General features: G+C 41.4%; 1 protein-coding gene across 2 annotated transcripts in view; it reads left to right on the top strand.

Annotated features, from left to right (window-relative positions):
* Positions 1-27,114, top strand: part of UNC5B (unc-5 netrin receptor B) — a 206,366-nt gene that overhangs the window by 133,404 nt on the left and 45,848 nt on the right. For both annotated transcript variants that reach the window (XM_042459922.1, XM_042459921.1), the window contains exons 2-3: positions 10,251-10,472; positions 24,182-24,325. In XM_042459922.1, coding sequence (XP_042315856.1) covers positions 10,251-10,472; positions 24,182-24,325 — 366 coding nt within the window. The remainder of the gene's footprint in view (positions 1-10,250; positions 10,473-24,181; positions 24,326-27,114) is intronic.

Below are 27,114 nucleotides of genomic sequence, written 5' to 3'. Positions count from 1 at the left end.
CAACAGCATTAGCCTGTATAAGGGCACAGATATTTTGCTCCTGGCCCCAATGTCAGCTGTATTACCCAGTTGGCATTTTACCTGTTTTGTATGGACTCTCTTGGCCTGACATATTACATTATTTGAGTTAATACGGTCAGCAGCAACAACAACAACAGCAAAATGGTTGTTGGTTCTTTGACGGTTTTTGGTCAACCACTGATGGCTAATGAGTCCCATGCCAGGGATGTGGTGAATCTGATCTGGATTTTATCCTGAACTTTTAAAGGACCTGTCTAAGGTGCTGAACCTATTTTGAGAATATGGTTTGGTCCATTGGATGGATCCTTTAAAGTTCAGACTAAAACCAACATCAAATTCACTGCCCTACTGAAACAGACTCTGCCATCTCTCACAGGAGGCTTATTGCAAATCTTCCTTGCAAATGAGGCCTCAGAAGTTGTTAGCATAGATAGATAAATAGACCAATTAGTTCTTCCTTTCTTTCCTGACCAGTGTTGAAATGCAGGCTATTGTCTGCTTAATAGGTTTGAGGGTTGTTGTTTTTTAAGTTGACTGAAAAAGTAATGTAGTGGAGGAAGGATGGTCACTTTGATCTCCCAGCCCAACTGCTGCCCTTTTGGGCTAGTCTCAGAGGAGGAAGAAACTCACTCCCCCAACCCTTAGCTTAACCAAACTAAGCAGGCTGGCAGAGGACAGATGGAGAAAAGATCATTCACCTGGATGGAGTTTTTGATCCTCTTTGGCTATCAAAGGAAGACTGTGCTACAGGTGAATTGACTCAGTCAAGGAAGCCACAGCCCTGAGTTTGCAAGGCCGAACAGGGCTATTAATAACGAGGTCTCTTGAAAGTCTTTCATTCATAGGGATACCAAAGTCAAAGCTGACTTGAGGCACATAACAATAATAGCAAGTAGTTAAACATAAAGCTGTTTTAAACTCCATGTAGCTGAGGGCTATTGGTTGTGCTGACTGCACTGTTTCTGCAACTAATGTATATATTCATGTAAAAGTCTAGAAATTTAGGTGGAAAAATTGACCCAAAAAACCTGAGGCAGCTTAACACAGGTCAATGTAAGTACTGTATCTTAACTCTTATTTAAAAGAAGGAACCATCCCCTGGTGAAAGGGAAGAGTATAATCTGTCCTGGAAGCACTGATCCCCTCTCATCCACCCAGCCTTAAGAGTGAGCACAAAGAGTTTGTAAGTTCTTTGACATTGTTTTGCTTTGCTTCATCTTTTAGATTCTTTACTATATGCCCCAGTGTTTTACCCTTGACTTATGAATGAGTAATATCAAAATTCATAATTTCGGCTCCAAAATTTACTTTCACCTTATATATGAGGTCAACTTATAGTCAAGTGTATATAGTAAAGGGAGGCCTATTTGGAATTAAGCAAGGGCTTTTGGAGACTGTGTGAGAGAAAAAAATGCTTGCTCCTACACAACATGAGAGTCAGTGTGGTGTAGTGGTTTGACTGTTGGACTAAGATTCCAGGAAACCTGTATTTAATTCCTCCCTTGGCTATGTAAACCCATTGTGGGTGACCTTGGGCAAGTGGGCAAATCACACTCTTGGTCTTAGAGGACAGCAATGATGAACTTCCTGTGAAGAAAACTTGTCAAGAAGATGCTAGGACAGGGTCATACTCAGCCTGAAGGCATATGACAAGAACACACCAGCGTAGCTGTCAAGGAATCTTCCACTTGCTACATCTCAGCCAGCTCTTTCTCCCATGGCTCTTGTATGGGAGGGGCCATAGGTGCCCTACAGCAGTGGAAGAGGGTCTATCTCAAGATCTGGGAGTGTGTCCAAAGGGAGGACAACCAGAATGCTGATGGGTTTGAAGAGCAACGTAAGGAGCTGGGTATTTTTAGCCTGGGGAAGGAAAAGTTAAGAAGTGATATGGTAGCCCTGTTTAAATATTTGAAGTGATGTGATATTGAGGATGGAGCAAGCTTGTTTTCTGCAGCTCCAGAAGCTAGCACCCAAAACAATGGATACAGACTGCAGGAAAAGAGATTCCACCTCAACATTAGGAAGAACAGAGCTGTTCAACAGTGGAACACACTCCCTCAGAGTGTGATGGAGTTTCCTTCTTTGGAGATTTTTAAACAGAGGCTGGATTACAATCTTTTGGGGTTGCTTTGACTGTTTATTCCTGCATGGCAGTAGGGTTGGACTGGATAGCCCTTGAGCTTTCTATGATTATATGAGTCTGTGATCTCTAGTTCAAGGTTTTGAAGGAGAGCAGGTGCTGGGAAAGCCAGCTTTGACACCTTGGAAAACCACTGCTTGTTGGAGTTGAGGGTGCTGACATAAGTGGACTCTCAAGGCCATTGCTTATGTTTATCTCAAGTGGGGAGATGAATGTCAGGACTACAGACAGTCCTCAGTGCTGTCAAGACTATGATGAATTTTTAAAAAGGTTCAGCACTTTGGACAACTCCTTTGAACCACAGTAGAAAGCCTAGAGTGGATTCATGCAACCTTAACACAGAAGAAGCCCCTGGCTGTTATCAGAATCCAGCCAAGATCCTGTCATTCCTCTGACTGAAGATAACACAGACTGAAGATGAGCACCCTGCTGTGCTCAAGCTTCTGACTGGGAAACTGATCAGGAGAGTGGAATTGCTTCTGTGCAACCCTCACCATCCAGTGGGATGGTATATAAAGACACTTTCCCCAAGCAAATCTCTCTGACTAGAGAAAGTGGGAATGGACATGGGGAGAGGACTTGGAGGAGCCTCACCTTCTAATGTCACCCTCCTGACCAAATTGGCCTGAATAGCCTTCCAACTTTCAGGACAAAACCAAATCTCCCTACCCCCATTTATGTATAAGCCGACATCACTTCTGACCTTCACATGTTCTGTGCAATGAGAAAGTGTAAGCTGATTGCTATTAGAATCTTCCTTCAGGCCTTCACACCAAATGCACAGAGTGCAGCAGTGGAAGAGGCAAAACTAGCACATATGGAGTGTTTGGGAGGGGGAAGCCACCTACACAGTATACACCCTTATGCATTTGTTTGAATGCATGGATACAGACAGACTCTGCTGCTCTTACTGCAGGGTTAATGTCTGCTATGTTCATGTGAGAGAAAGTAGCTGTGATGAAGCATAGGGTTGTGTGGCATTCTTGGGGCTGCATATGCCAAATGAGAAAAACAGCTTGGGGGGAAATATGACTTTTTGGACTCGCCCCCAAAGTCTCTCAACCAGCATGTTGTTGTTGTTGTTGTTGTTGTTGTAATTCAAACAGCAATTTTTTCAAAACTCTGGTTAGCTTAGAAGACTGATAACTACATATTCCAGGAAGCCATCCTTGCCTGATCTCTGGTGATAATTCAGGATGCCGTTGTGCCCTCTTTAGGAGCCTGTTCTCCTTTCCTGTGGTCACTAAAATGATTATTTGGGCAGACATAAATGGCTGGCAGTGGATTCAGATCACCGAAGGGAGAGAGAAATAGGATGATTCCAGAACCCTGCAATTTTCTCAAAATTTTCTCCCATTCTCCCCTTTCAGAACATACATTCACATAGAGAACTCCTGATGACCAGATAGCCTCAATTATAATCAGTGAAGAAGTAGTAAGTGTCTACTTAGCTATAAGAAAATTACTTGATTTCCTTTAGATTAGCAGTGAGCTTTTCACATACCCCAAGAGGTTGTGCTTATTGCCTTGTAAAAAATTGAAGCTGTCTGTCAGCTACTCCCCCACCCCTGCAAGGCCAAATAAATGAATTAGCTATTCCACGTGACTTTTTGCAATCATGTTAGTTTGTGCTAATTTTGTCATCTTGCAATACATTGTCAACATGCAGAAAGTCTTCATGTTTTGAGGTGAAGTTGGGGCCTTGGCATCAAAATTTGCTTCAGCCTAAATCCAGTTGTTAGTCTGAACTAGATGGACACATTGAATCAATGGAATTTAGAAAATGTTGACTTAATGTCCCTATTGATTCAGTGGGCCTAATGTAGTTGAGACTAACAATTGGATTTAGGCCTTACATTCTAAAATTCACAATTTTTTCTGCATCCTGTGTAAATGAACTCTTGCTTGTAAACTGGAACCCTGTCTCATTCAGAGCTTGGAAACATTACTTTTTGGACTATAAAAATTCCCAACCAGCATGGCCATCTAGAGATTTGTAGCCCAACAAGTAACTTTTCCAATGTATCTGAGATTTCATAAGTCTGAAATTTGACATCAGAAGTCTATATACTGGTGCTTCTTATGCTATTAGATTTTTGTACCGTGGACTAGTACCATATTTGCACCCATTGCAACTGTTTCTTTTGACCAGCAGCCAATGGCATACAGATGAGCACTAGTCAATGAACCATCACTTTGAGTAGCACTACTGCATCTCAGGCTGGAGCCATAGGTTGTGGCACTGCAGATACATGTCTCTTTTTCCTCAGGGCCCCATGTTGTCAGGGAGAAATGTTACCATTCTTCTGCACATTTTCCTTGTCCCATGCTGCACTCTCTTGGCTGATACCAGTACAGAAAAATTTGACGTATACTGACATCATAAATTGAGTTTACCCCTTAATTAATGTGGGGAATTTTGGGGTGAGGTGAGAAGCAGGGCCACTGTTCTTTGGACAGCAACCCAATGGTTAACATCTAATTTCCAAGCTCACATTCTGTATGGACCAAAAGGACTCTGAAGACTGGGAAGTGGCAGATCCTGTTCTGTGATCTTCTGTGTATTATGCTAGGCTGTTGTGAAATAGAGGGTGTCCATTATGTCCTATGGAGCTGTCATGTTCAGGCATAAGGGACATCCCTTAAGCTGAGCGATATCTTTCGGCACCAGCTCAGGTGCCCTGTGTTAGAGGCTCCCAATGAAAGAATGTCTTGAGCTGAGAGATGAATGGCTGCTCTCCTTACATGACAGAGGTAGAGGTGAATTGGAAAGTACAGTACAGTTAGCCCTGCGTCCTGGGATTTTAATTCGGATACTTTGCCCATATATGCACGCACACATGCTTGCACACATACCAAGCAAAAGAAAAGTGGGGGAGGAATAACCACCAGCAGCACAAGAAACTTAATTGGTAGCTTCAGGCCTGTATTACAATCCTGGCCAAGGATAATATATCTTTAAGCACTTGTAATCTTTTGAAATTCCCCTCAGCCAAGCCTGGGAAGAGGACGTGGAGATTACCAAAGGGGGAGGGAGGGAGGGGAAGTGACTTGGGGGAGAATTTTGCCAGACGCACTTTAAGAGACTAATGGATTTCTAATGTTTACGTTCTTTATATACAAACCTGCTTTATAAATGATCCTGGCATTATAGCTGTAAAACAAAGTCATAAAAACAGCCTGCAGCTCAGGCAAAGAGTATAAATGCCTTCTTTCTTCAGGCAGATGAAGGAGAGGCAGCAAAGAGAGCAATCAATATTTATGTGCCTTATCTGTGTTTCTACGTTGCAGTCAGGGAGATGGTACATAGGCTTTGGTATGTCACCAGCCTCTTGGGTTAAGCTGCACCTTTTTCTCAAACCTTACCTTCCATTTGAGAGGTGTCTGTTGCATGTCTGGGAGAGCAGAAGCAAGACAGAGCTTGGGGAAGTTACTTCTTGGGCTAGAATTCCCTAAGTCCCCTAACTGATATGAAAAGTTTGCTTTTGGTCTGCAATGTCCCATATCTCCCAGACAGTTTGGACACTGGTTTTATGGGAGTTCTATCCTTAAAAAAGTAACTTTTCTAAACTCTGAACTGGGGTAGTGGGCAATTTTTGACCCTCCAGTTGTTGGACTGTGATTCCTTTCAGCACCCCCCACTGGTTGTGGTGGCTAGGACTAATGGCAGCTACTGGAGTAGACTGGATTCTACATCCTTCAGACTTCACATGTTAAATAATGAGAAGACTCATTAGACTTCAGGCCAGAGATTGGGGAGAATTTTATCTGATTCCTTTAAAAAATCCAAAACTTTCAATACATTGAGTTCTTCATAAATTTGAGATAAAAAAAATGTAGTTTGTTGTTGGTTTTTTTTTTTAAAGAACTAAATGTTGGACAGAATGAAACTGACAGATTTGCCTATCTAAGCAAAGGGTTTTAAAAACCTTAGTTTTGAATCCAGGAGTATTCAAGCATGTTTGGACTATTGGATTAGTGATGCTGCCTCCTTCCCACCCACCCCTGCCACCTCCCATGGATAGGCTCATCATTTTTAATATCATATTTAACATTTACATGTCAGGCATGTGTCATCTGACATTGCAGTCCTTTCCCCATCCTGGGAATACTTGAACTTGGCCAGAGCAGATGTTTATGTATTTTATTTGCTTCATTTTTTAAAATGAAATTCCAAAAGTCACACATTTCTGTCACTAGTTCAACAGAAAGAATGTGATTGGTTGGTTGTTTAAACAAGTAGAATGTCTGCTCATAGATCTGTAATGGAAGAATAATGCTTTCTTCCTTATCTCTTTCCTTTTTCTTTTCATTACAGTTAAGATGGGCAGGTGGAGATCACAACCATACTGTCTTTTAGTTATATTTTATTCTTTCTTTCTTCTTCTTTTCTCTTTTTCTTCTCTCTGTTTCTTTATGTTCTGCATGTATTTTCTGAATGTATGTCACTTTGATTTTGATTGCATATTAAATTGCTAGTGGTAAAAATCAATCAATCAGTCAATTAAAAAAAGAAGAAAATGTTCAGATTTCACCCATCACTACTTCAGGCAGGAATCTTCCAGCCTCATAATGGCGCTAAGATGTGCTGGAGCTGTTCCACTGCTGAAAGTAACTCTGCTGAGTTCTGTTACGTTGTTGTCCTGTCTGCCACAGACGTGGTGCATTATGACTTGACTGCTCACCCGCTATGTTCGAGAAATGCAACTGGTTCCACAAAACGATATGGAATGTGTTAACCCTTTCTTAAGCTAGTGCCACATTGCAGAAATGATGCAGTTTGACACCACCTTAACCGTCATAGCTTAATAATATGGAATCCTGGAATTAGTAGCTTGTTTTGGCACCATAGCTCTTGGACGTAGAAGGCAAAATATCTCACAAAACTACCCATCCCAGAATTCCAAAACATGGAGCAATGATTGTTAAAATGGTGTCAGACTGCATGAATTCTGCAGTGCAAATGCAACCTGTACTGCAATTTCCCCTCTCTTATGGCATGATGCTTAACAATGCATCTTGGTCCTAGTGAATGTTTTGAGATGTGACAGAACGAGGTGCTCTGCAGCATGTCCTCAACATGTACCATAATATTCACAGGAGAGTTTGGGGGAGAGGGGCATGCTGTTTAAAACAAAAACACAGTCTCTGAATCTCAGAGAGTTGTATTTCCCAACTACAGTGACAGAACTGCTCTTTGGAGGCTGATTGCTCAGATTCATGCATGTTTTTCTAATCTGCTGCCTGAAGGACCCAAACTAAAACATGGTGGGTCTTTTTAGAAATAAAAAGTATATGCTTTTTTGAACTTCTTGAAATGTGTTTTCACATTTTTAATCATTGGGAGATGATGTACAATTTTATCTTTTTTTAAAAAAAGTCACCACAGCAACTTGCTGTGTCTTTCCCATTTCCACATGCTCTTATGGACTAGACTAGAGAATTCTGACGATCTTGCCATTTATCAGACTTCAGTGCCAGATGTTCCCTCTGTTAAGTATTTTAAAACACACACACACACACAACACAAATAGCTTTTATTCAAAGTCCAAACCACAGGCCAATGAAGAGAAAAATTTGTAATCATGGCGCCTGTGTGTTTTAGCTCTGGGACCAGCACTGTAGGGCATTTTATTAATAATGATCTTGACTTTGAGTTTTTTCCATTTTAGCTCCAAAAAGGCCCATTCATCATTAAAAGCATCTGTCCTGCTGGCACCCCAACTTCCCACCTCCTCCATTTTGCTCTGGGATCTTCCTAGATAGCCAGCTAACTGCTTTGGGCAGCAGCTGTGCACAGCTCACAAGACCTCGCCAGGAGGGCATTGTGTGCCCCAATTACTCTGCATCCCTCTGCAACTGGTCAGGTGCTGAGAAAATTAAAGGTCTGCAAATGAAATTAGATGGGGGAGGCTGGGCAGCAGCAAAGAGGAGGAGACTAGGGAGGAACCATGAGAGAAACAGGCTGAGGCTGGGGAGAGAGAAAGAGTGAGAGAGAGAGATTAGCCTGGAGTTTAATTCAGTGTTTCCAAAAGAGCAGTTAATGGATTATGACAAATGTCCTACTGCTTTCCCTAGTGCTGTGTTAAAATGGAAATGGAAAGTCAATTTTCCTAAGTGGATTTTAAATGGCTGACCTTGTGAATATGGGGTGTGTGGATGGGTTGTCACAGCCTGATTTTACCTTAGGAGGCACTTCTAGCGTCCTTGGGTTGCCTGCCCAGTCTGCCAAGCTCCCTTGGGTTTAGTTTCTTAACAGACTCAAAAGGCAAAGCCTGTGATGTATAGCTGTTCCTGGCAGATACAGCTTTCCTGGTGTTTCTTTGGATTGTACCAATGTATCCTTTACCCTGTGGAACTGGAGGCAGTGGAGGACACTGTTAAGTTCTTTTTTGCTGCCCAGCAGAAATGGATGGGAAACCTTTCTGGCATCACTCTGTTTTGTCTCCCCCCCACCCATTGATGACCACTTAATTTTTGTTTAATATTTTTATGTCTTTCAGTGCTGTCAGATCATGGACTAACCTTTAATTCACTCATTATAAGACCCACATTTACTGTTATTATGTCATTTGGTTGTATTATATGTGAACTGGGCACATGTGCAGTTCTCTTCTTTATCTTTTCTTCTTCTTTAAAAAATAGAGAAAGAAGTTCTTCACAAAATGTAATGGTGTGGCCAAAATATGCATCACAACCAAACAGTTGAAGACTGTACATCAGGTTAGGAGGAATTTGTGGCCCTCTAGATGTTATTGGACTGCAGTTCACATCATCCTTTACTGTTAACAGCTGCTCCTAGCATCCCCTAGCTAAGGTGGCCAGTATACCATGATGTTCAGGGATTCTGGGAACTGTAATACAAAAGAGTAATTTTGCCAAGCTCTGCTGTGCTCTCACCACCGCCCCCCCCCCGCCCCTGTACCTCTGTGTGTTTCAGTGTGGAAGGCTCTACAGGGAGTGTGCTGTTTTTCCCAAGAGCCTGAGTATGCCTTCCTCTTCAGGGCTCAAAGCCAGGGGTAAGGCAGCCAGCCCTGAATATCTTGTGATTCTTAGGGCCTGCCAGTCTGGCTCCAGTTTTTGTCATGCAACTATTACTCATTGCTAAACTGTTGGAGCATATAATCAGGATCCCTAACATGCATCTGTAATACATTTGGGAGTAGTAGTGCCTCTTTAGTGATTTAGAATATTCATGATGTTTTATGGCTCTGTAATTGTGACAAAAGTCCTGTTGGGTAGCATTGCTATATTGCTGATGGGACAAGGAAGCAAAGAATCTTTCATGCTACTCTCTACTGGGTTCATGATTGAATCATGGACATTTGGGTTCAGTCCCTTAGCCATAGCTACTGCCATCACTTGCTCATCACTTGTAACAAGTGAGATTTATTTCTTGGTCTCAAAACTGAACTTCAGACATCACTTCTTCATTTGCTAGTTCTCTAGGATGACCCCCCATTGATTAACCTGGTTTCCTTGCAAAGGGATCTTGTAGCACCTTTGAGACCAACTGTGCAAAAGAAGTTGTAGCATAAATATTTGTAGACTTGGTCTACTTCCTCAGATGCCTTCATTACATTTTTGTTGTCCAAATCAAAGAAAGTAATATGACATTTTCCTGGCTGAATATCTTGGTTTAATTTTTAAAAATGGTTTATTAGATTGAATTGAGCAGGGGGTTCTGCTGAATCTGCCATCATTTTCCAGGCCATCACTGTTAGGATGAGGAAGTACGGAAGGGAGAGGGGAGAGTGGAGTGCATATCCCCATCGCCCTTCCTACTTCAAGCAAAGTCCCCTTTGGTGAATATATGAAGAGGGCTCCAGTTATGACTGAATCCAAAAGAGGACTGAAAAGTAACAAATGTGGAGTGATGAGGCTTACCAGTACATATAAGAAATGTGTTTATTGTTTAAGCTATGCAAAGGAACTTGCAGCTTGATGAGGATTTCAGAGTTCATGAGAGAAATGTTTTTGGTACTCTGTTTACTCTTTGAAAACCAAGAACTAGTGATCGAATGCTATACTTCTGGAAGCATGTAGAGCTAACCTGTTTTCCCCACTATTTTCTCCTCTGTTGTTGCAGGGATTGAATATGGAGAGGTGCTTCCAGATTCCTTCCCTTCAGCCCCTGCAGAGAGCCTTCCTCGTTTTCTCTTGGAGCCACAAGATGCCTACATTGTTAAGAACAAACCAGTGGAGCTAATCTGCAGAGCCAATCCAGCCACCCAGATCTACTTTAAGTGCAACGGAGAGTGGGTGAATCAGAATGATCATCTCACCAAGGAGAGCATGGATGAGGTCACTGGTGAGAAGCCCCTGAGAATTATCCTCTTCAACTTTTCCTCTCTGTCTAAGTCATTTCCAATATCATACATAACATCCATGAAATGACTATCCAACTTATTCCCATATAGTCATATGCTATAAGGCAGTGATGGCGAACCTATGGCACGTGTGCCAGAGGTGGCACTCAGAGCCCTCTCTGTGGGCACATGTGCCATTGTCCCAGCACAGAGTTTGCCAGAGTTTTTTACTAGAAAGCCAGAGGGACATGGCACTTTGCAATAAATAAGTGGGTTTTGGGTTGCAGTTTGGGCAAAAAGGTTCACCATCACTGCTTTAAGGAATGCCTCCTGTGGTGTTTTTTTTAACTTTGTTGTGTGTCTTCAAGTCATTTCAAACTTCTGGTGACCTTAAGGCAAACCTGTCATTGGGTCTTTTGGGGCTGAGAGCTTGTGACTTATCTAAGGTCACCTGGTGGATTTCCATGGTCAAGTGGGGACAAAGTTAAATTAAAATGACTTCCCTGGTTTTTATTTTGAATAGTTATGAGTGCTCCAAGAATGAAATTCCTCCAGTCTTGTCTTTTATCCAGTGGGACTATGGGAAGTTTGCTGCAAGGAAGGAAATTGTGATAGACCAGTAATCCTGAAGGCACTAGATCCTGTCTGATTTCAGAAACTGAGCAAGGTTAGGCCTAGTTAGTACTTGGAAGGGAGACTGTCAGAGAAACAAAGTGCTGTAAGCTATATTACAGAATGAGTGAGATGAATATATCTGAATAAATCTTGCAAAGAAAAAAAAACTTTGCTAGGATAAGCCAAAGTCAACTTGAGGGCACATAACAACAAATGTTTTTATTTTATTTAAGCTATATTTATATGACAGCTCATGACAGGTTGTTCAACAAGCAAACCAGCAATGGTAGATAGGTTTTTCTGATGGGTAACATGTCCACATTATTTGTCCCCATTGAGAAATTATGTTTGTTCTAGGACAGTGGTTCACAGCCTTTTGCTTTCCAGCTGTTTTGGACTTTGTAACCAGTGGCAATTCTGGCTGAGGCTTCTGGGAGCTGAAATTCAAAATAACAACAACAACCAATGTTCCCAGCACATTTTGTAGACCAGTCAGTACTTACTTTATATAGTATGTGCATCCTCAAACACTCCTCAGAATCTTCTGCCATCCACTATCATTCCCTGGCAGGCAGATAGAGTTGGAAAGAGTTCTATCAAGGAAGAACATTTGCAACCTAATGCAGAAGGGATCACTAGCTAGGGATAGATAGATAAATCTGTTCTTCATGTGTTTTGGATCCACCAGATAGTAATTTGCATTTTTTTAAAAAAGGAAAAATTAATTTTATCAAGAAAATGTGAACCGTCTAAAAGTAATTTACACCAATTTAACTAAAGGCTATAACATTTATATTGCTCATTGCCTAATTATTTTTATTATATGTTTATCTAATCTCCAGCATGGCAATACAGGGAAGTATTAATTGCCCTGTGCAAATCTATTAAACATTAAGGCTGCTTTAATCACTTGAGAGAATCTTTTCAAAGGAAAGAACGATTAGCAGGCAGACAGAATTTGGTGGACCCTTTATTATGGTGAAGGAAATTGTGATCATGTGACCAAAAACAATCACTGCATTACCTTTAATTTGTTGGCTGTAGTGTATTTACTTTTCTGTTAACTGACTGTAACTGCTGTACGTATGTACAGCCCTCAAAAAGTAGCTCCTAGCACAATTCACAGTAGACTGAACAACCGATCTGAGACTTTTTAAAAAACCTGTCAAGTTTTATTAAAATATGTATTTTAAATTTTTCTGACAAAGTACATATTTTCAAATATATTTTTGCATAAAGTTCAAATTTCTGCATACATTTTTCTTAAAGTATTAATTTTTATATGTTTTTGTTCCATTATCTGAGATGCATCGCATCAGAAAGGCATTACAACATCTAGATATGTTTAAAAAATCCAATGCTTAAATGTATTTTGATCCACTGTTTAAAGGTATTACCCTTCAACAAAGGTGGGCAACTGCAGGGGAGATGGAGGCCATTTTCTGCCCTTCTTACAGGGTGCAGCATTGCTTCCAACATTTCTGGAAGTGTCATCACAACTTTTCTAGTTTTGTTTCGTGCCATTTTTTGGCTGATTACACACACATTGGGATCGGGGTTCAGGGGCAAGAATCACTGCATTTTGAAGCATATTCAAGATGTTTTCAGCCTTTTGAGTGGGAAAAAAAATCTCAGATTTTTAAAAAAAATAAAAACAAAAACACCCGATCTGGGAACTTGCCAAGCCCCAACTGTTTAGACTGAATTTGTTGGATTGAACAGCCAATTTCCTATTTTTAAAATATATTGAAAATCAACAAATACAATTTTAGGCCTCAACCCAGTTTATAGTCCGAAATGTCAATCTGTTGAATCACTGGTACTTACAGAACTGTTGATTCACCGAGCTTTAATTGATTCAGTGGGCTGAGTCTGGCTGAGACTTACAATTGGATTTTGGCCTATATTCCTTGCATTAAAAAAAAGAAAAGGAAAAGGAAAAGAAATTGTGAAGTGTGGACGCAATACACTTGAACTGAGATTGAACTACCCGGAGTTATTTCAGTATCTGTTTGTTACAAAGCAAAGGGGATATGGTTCTATGAAGTTCAATGGCAACAGAGCTTCTAACTTCCTTAGGCTACAATCTATAAATCATTAGGTGGACCAGTTCTATTCATGTCCGTAACAGAAGTTTGCTCACAGATAGGTTAAAAATCCCCAAAGTCATTCTCAACCGAAATCTGAACTTTCGGACTAGATTCTTGGGGACTCCCCACTGCTAACCTCTTGCCATCGGAAAAAATTGACTATGCATCCCGCTGTTTGTTTTGTTGTTCTTGGCAAGTTTCTGATCCATGACAGAATTTTACCTCCCTTGCTCTTAGATTATCAAGAACCTGTTGTGAAATACTTCACTGGAACACCTAACTAAAATACAGCTAATCACTTCTATTGTATTTTTGCAAGGTCGTGTGGGTTAAACTTGACCTTTTTTTCTCAGCAGCTATTTTAATAAAATTTATACTAACAAGGTTTTGAAATTAATTTCACCATGATCAACGTTAGCCAGGGTTTATTGAGACAGTTATGTATGCTGTGTGGAAACATGAAGAAATTGTTCTTTGGCAGTTCTTAAATTCTGTGTGAGCCTTTTATTTGATCCAAGACAGTAAGGATATATTTTATTCCTTGTTTTCCTAATGATCCTAAGCATTCTATAAACTTGAGAAAATCTGGCCCAGATTTTATTAATGTCTGACATACTTCTTATCCTTTCTGTCTCTACACAAACTGGTCAGAAAGCAGTAAAGGATTCTGGTAGGCCTCCATTTAAGTACTTGGGTGTATATGTCTATATTTTATTAAAACTTTAGTCATAAAAATGATCCTAGAATTTTCTCCAGTTTTAGGAAGTGGAACTAAAGATGTAAGTAAGAGTAAGGAATGCAATTTTCCCGACATTTTAATCTTATTTTTAGATATGAGATTGGTGACAGTTGCCCTTAGCAGCCTAATCACAAACCTGGGACCAAAGGTATCCAGGAGCAAAAGTGCAAATGGTGGAATGTTAAATGTTGAAGTGCTGGTAGATCCCATATCCACACCCCCAAGAGATGTATCACTGTGCAGGCTGCTCTGTTTATCCATTTCACCAAACCAAATCTAGCCATCACTGCTAGTCACAAATTATGGGCTTTGAGCCTATGAGCACTGATATCTCACTGCATTCCTCACAGCAGTATCATCACACAGCATGATTCCCAGGGACGTTCTTAGGGGAAAAGCAGTGCTATCCATTTCCCTCCCACCCCCTACTTCTTAAAAGAAAGAAAAGAAAACAATATGAAAATTCTCCACCACTTCTTATTTAAAGCAAAAGGGACAGTTGCTTAATATCCCCTAGTCATCAAATATTTCCTTTCATGGAAGTGAATGGCTCTGCAAATGTAGTAATATCTGACCCAACTTGATAATAAAAACCTGCGCAGCTTGAGTCAGTTCTTTACATTTTCCTGGGCCATTGAAAAATCTTCTTCAGTTTCTGCCTTTTTTTTTCCTTAAGAAAGGCCTCCTTTTCATAAAGAAACCAGATCTGAAAATCCAGGCTATATCTACATCTATATTTTAACGTAAGGATATCTTGAAAGCAACAAAGGTAGCCACCTGGGTCCGATAATCTTGGATGAAATTTAATACAATGCAAGCTACTTGTAAATGGCATTAAAACTTCTGCCCATTAAAACTACTCCTGTCAGTTTCACTCTTAAGAACTCATTACAAGGTCGCTCATTGTATGGTTGCCACCGGAGGGCATTTGCTGCTTCTTTAGAATGTAAGAAAAGCCCCTTGGTATGTTAATTGTTTTAGCAATGTAACAGCACTCTGTAAATCTTCCAAGGTGTTACTGTGGCTGCGGATGACATACTGACAACCTTGGCCTGATTGGTTCTTTTTGAGAAGCAATGGGTTTACATTTCATGAAAAACTGGGGGAGGCAACGTATCACCATTTCAAAAAGTATCATTGCCCACTCCCATGGATGTTACCATCCATCTCTGTGTTTCATTTGGTAATTGTGGAAACAACAAGAAGTTTATTCTGCATTAGCCAATAAGGCTTTTGCAAACACCATAAAAAGGAAAAACAAACAGCATATACTGTACTTGCGGAAACATTGTATGGGTGGGGAGGAGGGAGTTGCTGTTTTCATAGTTTTGTCCTGGTGGGGCTACGTTGTGACTTGCTCTTCCTCTGCACTTAGGAGGAGCTATAGGTCAATGGTAGAGCCTTTGCTTTGCTTTGCAGGAAGGAAAGCCCAGGTACCATTCAGGAAAAAAAAACTCCTATCTGCAGCAGAATTAGACAGGCATGTAGATGGAGCCCTGTTGGTGCAGTGATTAAAGGCCTGTACTGCAGCCACTCACTCACAAACCACAAGGTTGTGAGTTCAATACTAGCTGGGGTCTCCTGGTCAACTCAGCCTGGCATCCTTCTGTGGGTCGCTAAAATGAGTACCCAGCTTGTTGGGGGCAATTAAGTGGTATAGAAGTGTACTTGCTACTTGCTATGTAGATAGTAATGAGCTACACATGACCTGTGTAAGCTAGCCTCCTATATAGCATCAAGTGCATCAGATTGCCTCTTCTGCACAATGATTAAAGGCACAGGAGTCATCTCCAGAGCTGAAGCATCCTCCCACACCAGCAAGACAATAGGATGGAAGATCTTCTCTCTTGCTGACAGAAGATCTTCTCTCTTTCTGTGTTTGATGACACATGTGTGCATACCCATTAAAATAATGGCAACCCAATAGGTAGGGTCAATTTGGCCTACCTCTTGAAGATTTTGCCCATCCTGTAGGCAAAATTCTCAAGTAGTGGACCAAATGGAATCCACTCATAGGGTTACCAGAGTGAAGGCTGGAGAGGGCTCCTGTACTTTTTAATCATTGTGTAAAAGAGGAAATTTCAGCAGATGTTGCTTGCATTGCAACCAGGTAACAAGAAACACCTCATGAAATGGCTTCTTCTACACAAAGGTACAGGGGTCATCTCCAGAACCAAAGCATCCTTCCACATCAAAAAGACCACAGGACACAACAACTTCTCCCTTCTATTGCTAAAGGGAGAGAAAAAGTACAGTAGGCCCTTGGTATTCATGGGAATTTGGTTCCAAAATCTCCCATGGATACCAAAATCTTTGGATGTTCAACCCCAATAAATACAATGCATAATAAAATGATGATCCTTACATAAAATTGCAAAATCAAGGTTTGCTTTTTGGAATTTGTGTATTATTTGAATATTTTCATGCCATGGATGCTTGAATCCATGCATATGGAGGGCCAGCTGTACCATGATTTTGGCAGTCTAGATGGTGACAGTACCAACTGCTAATTTAATCACAAGGGAGATACTGTGGGGGCTGTCAAGGAGAGTAGAAAGCAGTGGTAGCTGGTGGCTTCCATGTTGGGAGGAGGGATGAATCTACTCTGGGTTTTAGTAGAATCTTTAAAGGAGATTAGCTGAACCCTATCCCTCAACCAGTTTCATTGGATTTATTCCTCTTTTGGCATGGCAGCCATCCAGTCAACATTGGTTGCAAGGGCTGCATGCAGCCCATGGAGAACATGTTGTCAACCCCAGCCACTGTGTGATTGTAGGGGTTAAGCCCCATATATATAATGGAGTGGTAATTTGTAAGTGCATCTCTAAACATGCATACCAAAGTAACATTATAGTACTGGTGGAAACTGTCGCATCAAGAATGGAAATACTGTACAGGAGTAGTAGTGAGTAATGGCTGTGAAAGCTGTAAGTAGACTTGTTCCTTATCCATTTGCTGTTCTTCTGTGGAATCCACTCTGAAGTGCAAAAAATAAGAAAAGAAAAATCAAAATGTATAAAACATATAGAGCCAACATAGTGTAGTGGTTTGAGCATTGGACTACAACTCTGGAGCTCATGGTTCAATTCCACACTCAGCCATGAAAATCCACTGCGTGACCTTGGGCAAATCACACTCTCTCAGCCCTAGAAGACTCTGTGATAGAATCTCCATAAGTGAGAAATGATTTGAAGGCTCACAACAACAACATAAAACATTCCAAACATAATGGAATGTGGTCTTACGAGGGTCTCCCTGAGTGGAATATGCATTACCTGACTGTGCCCTTAGATGTTTTTTTGGGGAGTAGGGTGGGAAAATGCGGTCTATGCATATACTGTTTGATAACTCCCACACACATACTTTCTACTAAAAGAGATTTTAATAGTCTGTTTGAGTGCAGACTGTATTCATAAGATCTCCCCAGGAATCCATGCAGAACTTTCTAATTGCCCTACAAAACCAATGGAATATCTTAGCTGGTCTAGGGATTAGACCCTATCTGAAATCTAATAGGCTACAAATTAGCACTCTTGTCCCACTCTGTTAAAAATTCTGTTAGAGTTTGGGTGGGGAACTTAGATATTCTTGGACTGCAGATCACATCAGCCCTAACTAGTCCCATCAGAAAGCTATAGTCCAAAAACATATGGAGAGCCTCAGGTTCTCTAGCCATGAATTATGAGTCTTTCAGAGCTGATGATTTCTGCAGAATGAATATGAATTAGGCCCCCTCATATATATTTTGTTTCATTCATAGGAAGTGGCTGCAAGATATATAACTATTTCCAACAGGCAGTCAAGATTCTTTTCTCTCATTTGCTAGGTTCAATTCTCTCTGTCTTTTTTTTTTTTAAGATTAAATATGCTATGAATACGATAACTATAATTAAGGCTTCCATTAAGTAAGTCCATGCTGCACTGTTGAACTCCTGAAAAGGTCCATATTAAAGGCCTTCAAGGACTAAATTATTTAATTAGGATGGAAGTTGCCAGCATGAATAGCCAATGGATTGGCAACAAGCAGGAGGCTTTAATGTCCCAGGAGGCTAGTTGCCACACATTTTGTGGTCCCACTGTGTTACTGTCACACCAACTAAAACAGCCAGGCATGTTAGGAGGTAATTCAGAGAAGCGTTACAGCAAAGAAAAAATGGGAAGTTTATGGTCTGTAGTCAGCGAGCATGGAGTAATGCCAGCATCCCTAGTTGCGGCTATACCATAGTATGGCATATAGCATAATGGGACCTAGTGTTCCAGGAGGTCTGTGAGTTTAATTTTTTCTGGTTGCCAGCACCTATGAAGAGACATGAAGAAGGAGATATATACCCACCTCAATACTATTTCTGATAGATATTCAAAATTTAGAATGTGTTTCATTGCCCCACAAAGAAACACAGACTTCAATTTGCAGAGATGGCAATTGGCTTAGAGGAGTATGTGCATGTGTCTTACTCTTGCTACCTCCAAAGTTAGCTGTTATTCCCCTCCCCTTCAGATCCATTTTTAAACAATATAGCTGCCTGCATGTTTCCTTTGTTCTCTCTTTCTCTGATCAAGCAGTCTGTTACTCCTGCATTTATTTGTATTCATTTGTTCTATTTATATCCTGCCTTTCCTCCAAAGAGCCCAAAATATCATGCATGACTTTCCCGTGGCCCTTTGTATTTTCCCAACATCCTTTTAGGGTAGGCTAGAGTAAGAGGTTGTGGTTAATCCAAAATCATGTAGTAAGCTTTGGGTAGATCTACACTGTAGAAATAATGCAGTTTGCCATGGCTACATCCTACAAAATGCTGGGATTTGTAGTTTTGTTAGGCACCAGCACTCTTTGGCAAAGAAGGCTAAAGACCTTGTAAAATTACAAATCCCTGGATTCTATAGGATGGAGCTACGGCACTTAAAGTCAGATTGTATTTCTACAGTGTAGATGCACCCTTTGTGTCTGAGAGGGAATCTAAAGCTTTCCAAATCCTAGTCCTTAGGTACTTTAGTCCAGCATTTGCAACCTATATGAACTGCTGGCTCTAACTGGCATTCTTGTAAGCATAGCAAAATCTGTGGTTTCAAGCTTGGAAAACAGCAGTGATATAAAGGGTGTGGAAGAAATGCACCATTTACCCACAAAATGGATCAGTCCTGATAGTTCATAATCTAAGTAGGTGCCTCAAAGTATAAATAAAGGCATGACTGAGACCTATTTTCACTAAAGATGGCAGCTTCTCAGACTCATAGAAAACACTAGAAACACTAGAACATATAGGAGTCAAATCTCTTCTGTGGGCATGTCTTCATGCAACAAATGAACTGGTTTCCCTCTGCTCTCCCATCACCCTGTCTTCATGATGCAGGGTCAAAACCCCAGTTCTATTGCAGACTGTTTCCACATGGGAAGGGCAGTCTCACAGGGAATCTGGGCCTTTCCTGCATTAATTTTTTTAATTAAGATTTTTAAAAACTCACCATTTGCTCCATATTTTACCAGAAAATCCAGAGTGATGCCAGGTGGCTGTTTACACAGTGTCCAGGTCCCACTGTGTTGCCCGCCGCTGGCACACATTGCTCCCACTGAGATCACAGCGAAGGGCCCAGCCATATGATCAACCCTGGCATCTTGTTTCTGACCTCAGAGGGAATGACTTGTGGCAGCAGCAGCAGTGGGCAGCACAGTGGGATGTTGTGTAAACACCTGCCCAACATCACTCTGTATTTTCTTGGAAAATCTGGAGCAAATAGTGAGTTTTTAAAATTAGTTTAAATACAAGGATGGCCCAGATTTGCTATGGAAGTGCCCTTCCTATGTGAATGCACAGGTAATGGTGGGAATTCCAGCAGCTTCAGGGCCCGAATACTCCAGGAGTGTTTTCAGTCCCATTGCATACCATTAGGAACACTATTAGTCAGTAAAATATTTTGGCACTAGCAAATGGGTTATTTTGAAAAGAAGCAGCAAATGAAATACGATTGACATAATGGGGAAAGCAAAAGAAGCAGTTGTCTTTAACTGCGGCTGAATCCACTCCGCTCTTCATTTGTAGACAATTGGCAGTGAGGTTTTACTATATTAAGGCAATAAGATTAAAGCACATGCTTATGTGCCTTGCTGAATTGAGGCTGTGATTTTTAATGTGATGGTGAAGCGATTAATGTTGCACTAAAACAGAAGGAGTAATGGGGTAAAGCTTGGTCCATGCTAATAGCAGCTCTTTAGTTGAAAAAAAGAGAGCTGGATCTTGATAATGGCCCCATCAGAGTTATCACCCTTGGGTGACTGCTAGGTTCTGCCAGCAAGGGGTAACATACTTGACCCAAAAAAGACAGCTTCTCTTATCACTTCATGAGTGTCTTTTCTATGGTGTAGTTTAATTTATTTGCTGGAACCATATTCAGTTTTTTAATGAACTAAATTCCCCCTCCTTTTATTCCCCCCCCCTTTTTTTTTCTATATCAGCTTCTCACTTTTACTTAAAAGGGGGTTAAGGCAAAGACACTAGCCAAATTCACCACTAACTTGACTTGACCCTAGAATTCTGCCACGGGGATAGCCTTTTATCCCAGTACCTTCAAGGCTGGGTGAAATTTTGATTCCACACAAGATGGGCATTGTGCTTCTGAACAGGGGTTTTAAGATGTAGAACAAGAACTCTTTCAGAAGAAACTACAGTAAATAGTTTAAAGCAGGAGTGAACAACTCTCAGAACAGACATCCTGCAAGTGGGAGAGCAGACTGGCAGCATCCATTGGCTAGGCATGGAAAATTTCCAATAATTGCTTTCCTTTTTTCTCCTCATGTCATCCTCCTTATGTTGTATCTGGAAGATTGTGAACCTGTGGGACAAGGATGACCTTTTTTTCATATCTGTATAGTACTTAGAAAAAAATAGTTTTATAAGTGCAACAACAACAGCAACAATAATGAACTATTGTTATATTATTATTATTATTATTAGTAGTAGTAGTAGTATTGGAATCGTTGTCATTGTTAATTATGACATCTCAATGAAGAATATGTGAATGCTAAGGAGGGAGCAAAAAATGAAACTCTACATCTGACAAGCTTAGTCTTCACCTAGATTTTTATTTCTCAGAGCCTTTGGCTCTCTGACCACAGCAATATATAGGAGTGCAGAAGGGAAAATTTTGATAGGCATGTCATGGATGTGCAAGCATAAAGCATGTTTTTGGAGGGATGTGACCATCACACTATATATCTGTGCCAGTGATTAATTTGTTTGGTGGTACTCCTTTGCCTTTATCAGCTATAGATTTATTAGAAATTCAAGAACAGCATTCCTGAGCTTGCAGTGTCCAGTCTTGTTAGGCTACAAAGGTCATAGTCCCAAACAACATCAATGGAAATGATGGCATATCCAGAAGGCAATACAGTAGATACTATGCATTGCATTATGATGGTAATTTAATGAAGGATACTGTAATTCCCTTTGTGGTATAACTGTAACTATAGCTACAGTGGATGGCCTCACTAAAAGGTAGATGAGGTGTGTGTGTGTTGTGTGCCCCCAAGTCATTTCTGATTTATGGTGACCCTAAGGCGACCCTATCATGGGGTTTTCTTGGCAAGATTTGTTCAGAAGAGGTTTGCCATTGCCTTTCCCTGAGGCAGAAAGAGTGTGAATTGCCCAAGGTCACCCAGTGACAGAGTCCTCAAGATCATGAAGAGGAATAGCACACAATTCATGCTCTGCTGTGTGTGGGCAATGACAGTGAGGTAGACAGGAGAAATGTGTATTTTGTCCCTGAGACTCATTTATTGGATTTTTCTCTGTGTGTGTGTTTTTAAAACAGCTTGGAGATTAAAAATAACTAGCTACTGGGGAAGTATAACTGTAACTAAGTAGTTATTAAAGTAGCTTTCTAAGCTCTGGATATGCTCTTCTAATTCTCAGTTGCGTACTATAGGCAACTCCAGTCTCAAGGAACTGTTGAGGGAGGAGAATGGTGAGCAACTGTGTAAGTTCTAGTAGAGCTACACAGTAACATGTATGAAACTGCGTAGTGTAAGAAGCTGACCATCAGCTAGGAATGATGGGAGTAGTTCAACATATCAGAAGAATGCTGGGATGGAGAATGTTGGACTGAGTCATTTCTGTCTGCTCTGCCTAGTAGTGACAGAGTAGCCTTCATGCAAGAGACTTTTTAAGCCAGAGGAGCCAAAGTCTGAGCCTGGTACCTTCTGTGAAGCACATGTGCTCAGTCATGGAGCTATGGCTCTTTCCTATTAGTAAGTTTTCTTCCTGTTAAAGTGGGAGACAAGATGGCTTCCACATTAAAGGGGCATTGCATCTATTCCGGATATTGGTCTGAAATTGCTGATAGCTTCAAAGTTCATAGTAAACCTCAGAGCAGATTAATCTCTTTAGTGACAACAGGACCAGCAGCGATCACCAGCTCCAGCTGCCCATTGTTTTTGTCCAACTTTTTGCTCAGGCAAGCAAGACTCCATACTCTTCTTCTTGCAGTGCATGTGGTGGCAGGGAGCTGAAGGACAGAGGGAGGAACAGACAGGGAAACAATGACTTTCTTATTTTCAGTTTATCTCTGCCACTTTCATTTCTGTGTTCACTGATTGCAAGAGCAAGAAGCGTGGAATATGCAACAGGAGTGTGCAAATTGCTCTTTTTTCACTAAGTTATATAAATGTTTTTGGTGGGCATTTCATACATTAGGGATCTTGTATATGCTTGCATCTGGAGTAATTGTGCAGTTTTAAACACAAGCCTCTAAATCTGTTAGTTTGTTCCTACTGTCGCATGCAGAACACGGGAGAAGATCTTGGTGGGAAGGTTGGAATTGAAATGTCAAATAAAGAGTCAAAGAGAAGAACAAAACTGAGTAGAGCCACCTTTTAATTGGCCTTATATCCCATGACCTTAGTGTAGAGGAAGGCAACTGCGTGGTGGTGGCCAGTTTTCTCCTTCAGGTCCCCTCCATGGTCTGCACATCCACACCCACAGCAAACCCAAATAACTTTGGGGGGTTTCTGCAGTCTGTCTCAAAATATTGACAAGATGGACTGAAGAAGACAGACTTATTTGGGGCTAGTACACCAGGTGCTGTAGGCTATATTTCAAAGGAAAGAACTGACAAAACTATCTCTGAGTATTCCTTGCCTAAGAAAACCCAATGAAATTCATGGGGTTGCCATTAGTCAACAGGCAATTTCACGGCATGTGAATGTGCACACACACACGGGGTTCTGAGGTGCTTCAGGGGAGGGTGGGGATATTTTAATGTGTTTTCACACATGGGAGGGGGCTGCATATTTTAGGAGCAAAACCTGCACAAAAAGAACACAAACATTTTCATAGGAAAAAATTGGGAGAGTTTTGAGAGATTGGTGAAGGATTTTCGGTCACCAAAAGTGGGTCCAGGAGCTGAAATGTGGCCCATAGGCTGTCCTTTGCCAACCACTGCTTCAGCATGTGAAGCTTTTCTCTCTTCTCCATCTTTTCATTCAACTAGACTTCCATTGCTACACTTTTAGGATGTGCTTTTAAAGATATAGGATCCAGTTCCATTTTTAAAAAATGATGTGGCAACATTCCTATCCAGTCTGCTACTGCTAAGCCCAAAAGACAGTGAGGATTCTCCCCTGCAGCACATTTAGAGGGCACAAGATTTAAAGAAATGCAGATGGGCAGTATGGGTGTGTAGTAACTGTTTCAGAGAGATATCAAAAAATGTTGTGTGTCATTCTTTGGAAAGGAAATGCATTTCCTTATCTCACACTGCCTTTCTGTGTTTGGGGAAATATTGTCCAAAAGCAACTGTGGGCCACAGGGAGGTTGTTTTGCTTCCAAACGTCAGAACAAGCTTCTCTGCTCTTATGGCCCTGTTGTGGTTCCACAGTGACTCAGCCCAGTTTCAAGGAATTGCCCTGGGACATAGAACCCGCTTGGCTGAGCTCGACCTTGAATGAAATGAGGTTCAGTCAACAGAAACTAAAGCTCTTTCCATGGAGAAAAACAGAACCTGTGAACGGAACCCAGGGACATTAGGCTCTATCCTACTCCAAGCTTGGAAAATTGACTTTCTTGGATTAAAAGAAAGTATTCCCTACACTCTGATTCTCTCTTGTTTTCAGAGTGTGGAGGTCACAGGTTTTCCTTCTACTTCCATTATACCATTTACATGTATTTCCTCCTACCCTGTCCAGGCACCAGTTCAGATATGCATACTGTCTCAGTTTCTTCTTCTCCTGGTTTGTCCACTTAATCACTCCTTCTTCTGTTGTCTCTGCTTCCAGGGCTCCTTGTAAGAGAAGTCCAGATTGAGGTTTCTCGGCAGCAGGTAGAAGAACTCTTTGGCTTAGAAGACTACTGGTGTCAGTGCGTGGCCTGGAGCTCAGCTGGGACAACCAAAAGCCGACGGGCTTATGTCCGGATAGCATGTAAGTCTTGCTTGTATGTTTTTTCCTTCAGCTGGGCCATTCTTATTTCACTGAAGCTTAGTGTGATCATGCGTACTGATGGACACAGATGGAAATATATCTAGAATAGATATACTTGGATTGTTTAATGTTTGATCAGGTGCACAGTCCTCTCACTTCTAAGGCTGTGTTCACACAGGCCAAATACCATTTCCTTCCCCCATCCTCACAGCAAGTTGGCACGCAATGTCCAAGCAATGTCCAGCCAGTGTACTGAGCCTGCTGTTTATCTCCTTACATCAGTTTTAGAAAACTTTTGCTTTTTCTCCAGTTCTTCCAGAGACTTTCAGAGTGTCTGCAACACATCCTGCTGTGTCACCTGACACTGCAAGTCATGGCCTCTGGGGTCAGAAAAGCGTACCCAGAAATGTGAATGATTCTGAGTGCCTCAATTTTGATCTCAGCGGGTATGACCAGCGGCAGCAGCGGCAGGTAACACAGTGGGATTCAGATACATACAGCTGCCTGCAGTTGCTCTGGAGTGCCAGGTAACGGGAGAACATCAGGGCAGCTTCCAGAATATTCTGGCCCATATAGGCACCATGTTAGACAGAGTGAGGCACTTACCTCAGACAATGGAATAGTGGAAGTATATGTTGCCTCTATTTCCCTTAGGAGTGTCACCACTCCAGAGAGACACCTGGGTCAAAATTCCTGTTGAGATCAGCTCCAGCTGCTTTTTGTGGCCAGTGTTGCCCTTCACAGAGGCCACCCGCTCTATGTCTCCAGTGTCTGGCAGTGAAGGTCTGTTGTCTGGAGGTCTGTTTACAAAAAACAGACCTGGGGCCACATTCACCCTGTAGGTTGCATTTTGCCTACCTGTTCTGTAAAACTATACACACTTAACCTGGGAATGCAGCTTATTTAATTCAAATGTGATTTTATTTTCTGAATATATGGCGGGTTACAAACCGCCACTTATGACGCGCTCTGTGCGTGCTAGGGTTAGGAAGGGGCGTGGTAGGGTTAGGAAGAGCCCCAACACGCGCGGAGTGCGTCGTAAGTGGCGGCGCCCATCCACATGGGCGCCACCATTTTGACGTCTTGGATGCATAGTGTCCAGATGTGTCGCGGCGGAAGTGACACCGCGAGGGCGCGCTTCGCCCCTCGTGGCGCCACTTCCGCGCTTTGAAAAGGAGCGCCATTTTGGCGCTCCTTTTTTACTGCACCAGGAAGCCTCACGGTCTGGCCGCTGGGGCTTCCCTCCGCAGCGAATGGCGGCGGCGGGAAAACAGCCGCTTGAGGGCAGTCTGTAACCCGCCTATATGTACAAGATTACACTGGCAGACAAATACAGTGAAGTCAGGCAATCAGTGGATGGCTGAAATCCTTTCAGTGTCTTACCACACCACAACTAATGATTGGGCATTGCATAAGGAAGTATCTAGTACCACCTTGTGCAGTGCTGTTGTCTAATAGCTCTCAGATGGTGCTGGGTGCAAGTCTGCCTCCCCTACCTGAAGCTCACTAGTGCTGCTGCTCGCTTTCTTCATTTATTTTCCTTCTTTTCCAACACGAGCTTCCTGGAACAAGAAAGCTTCTTTTGCATCCTTTCACCCTTGAGACTACTGTATATTCGCAAAACTTTACACAAAGCTATATGGGCCCTTTGGCCTCAGGACAACAGCCCTTCACTGTCAAATATTGGAGGCATAGAGTGGGTAGCCTCTGTGACTCACCAAGACCCAAGCCAGTACTCTAACCACTACACCACTGTGGCCCTCAGATGCAGTTCTGCAAAGTCCCCTCCCTGGCACCCTCCTCCAAAATCCAATGTGTTTGCAAAGCTGACAAATGCATGTAATTAAATACCATAAGCACTGTACCTCTTGTAGTGTTAATAATCAGTTGTTATTTGGGTATATTTCTCAGTGACTCCTCAGCAGACCATACTGTGATAGACTTGATCATTGTAGATCCCTTCACCTAAAACAAGAAATTGAATTATAATCATTGCCATCACCATAATCATCTTCTGAAGTAATTACTTTGGACAACATTTATTTTTGTTGGAACAGGATTTTTTTAATTTCATGGGTGATAGTGCCACCTACTGGTTAATTGTTGATTCAGTTAATGATTTCATCAATGCAGCACTTAAGTGTTCCCATTAGGCACCTAGCATAGCTATCATTTTTCAATCTTATGTTACCAAATGTTATCAGATGCTTCTCTAATGTTGGTGTACAAGATTCTGAGTGTTTTGGCAAAGATTCTTATAAATTGATGAAAGCTACTAGGCAATGGAGATATGTTGCTTGGAAGTAGACAAAGGTAATCCCTAGAAGCCATGGATGGAGACAAATTTTGCAGCACTCAGAGAGCCTGTCCACCGATAGACCATCACTTACAGTTTGTAATGGGTTCAACAAATGCAGTCTGTCTGTCCATAAGGACTAGAGACTTCATTTAATTTCAAGCCTAACCACTTGGATATAAGTTCCACCAAATTCCTTGCAAATGTGTTCTGAAGGGAATGTTCTTCAGAATTAAATATGAGGGCTATATTAAGCTCTTTCTTACTCTTGGCCTGCCCATCTGTGTGTCTTTTCTAAAGGAGAGCTGAAAACTTGTGAACCATCTTACAAGAGTTTTAATCTGAACATTTCCCCACAAATCCATACTTCATCGTTTCAATAAGAAATTGAAGGTTTTTCAGGCAATAGGCCCATGTAGCTCTCTTGAGGAAAGGTGGGTAAGATAATAATAATAATAATAATAATAATAATAATAATAATAATAATAATAAT

This window comes from Sceloporus undulatus, chromosome 3, assembly GCF_019175285.1.
Source record: "Sceloporus undulatus isolate JIND9_A2432 ecotype Alabama chromosome 3, SceUnd_v1.1, whole genome shotgun sequence".
Lineage (NCBI taxonomy): Eukaryota > Metazoa > Chordata > Lepidosauria > Squamata > Phrynosomatidae > Sceloporus > Sceloporus undulatus.
This window is presented reverse-complemented; position numbering and strand designations above follow the sequence as displayed.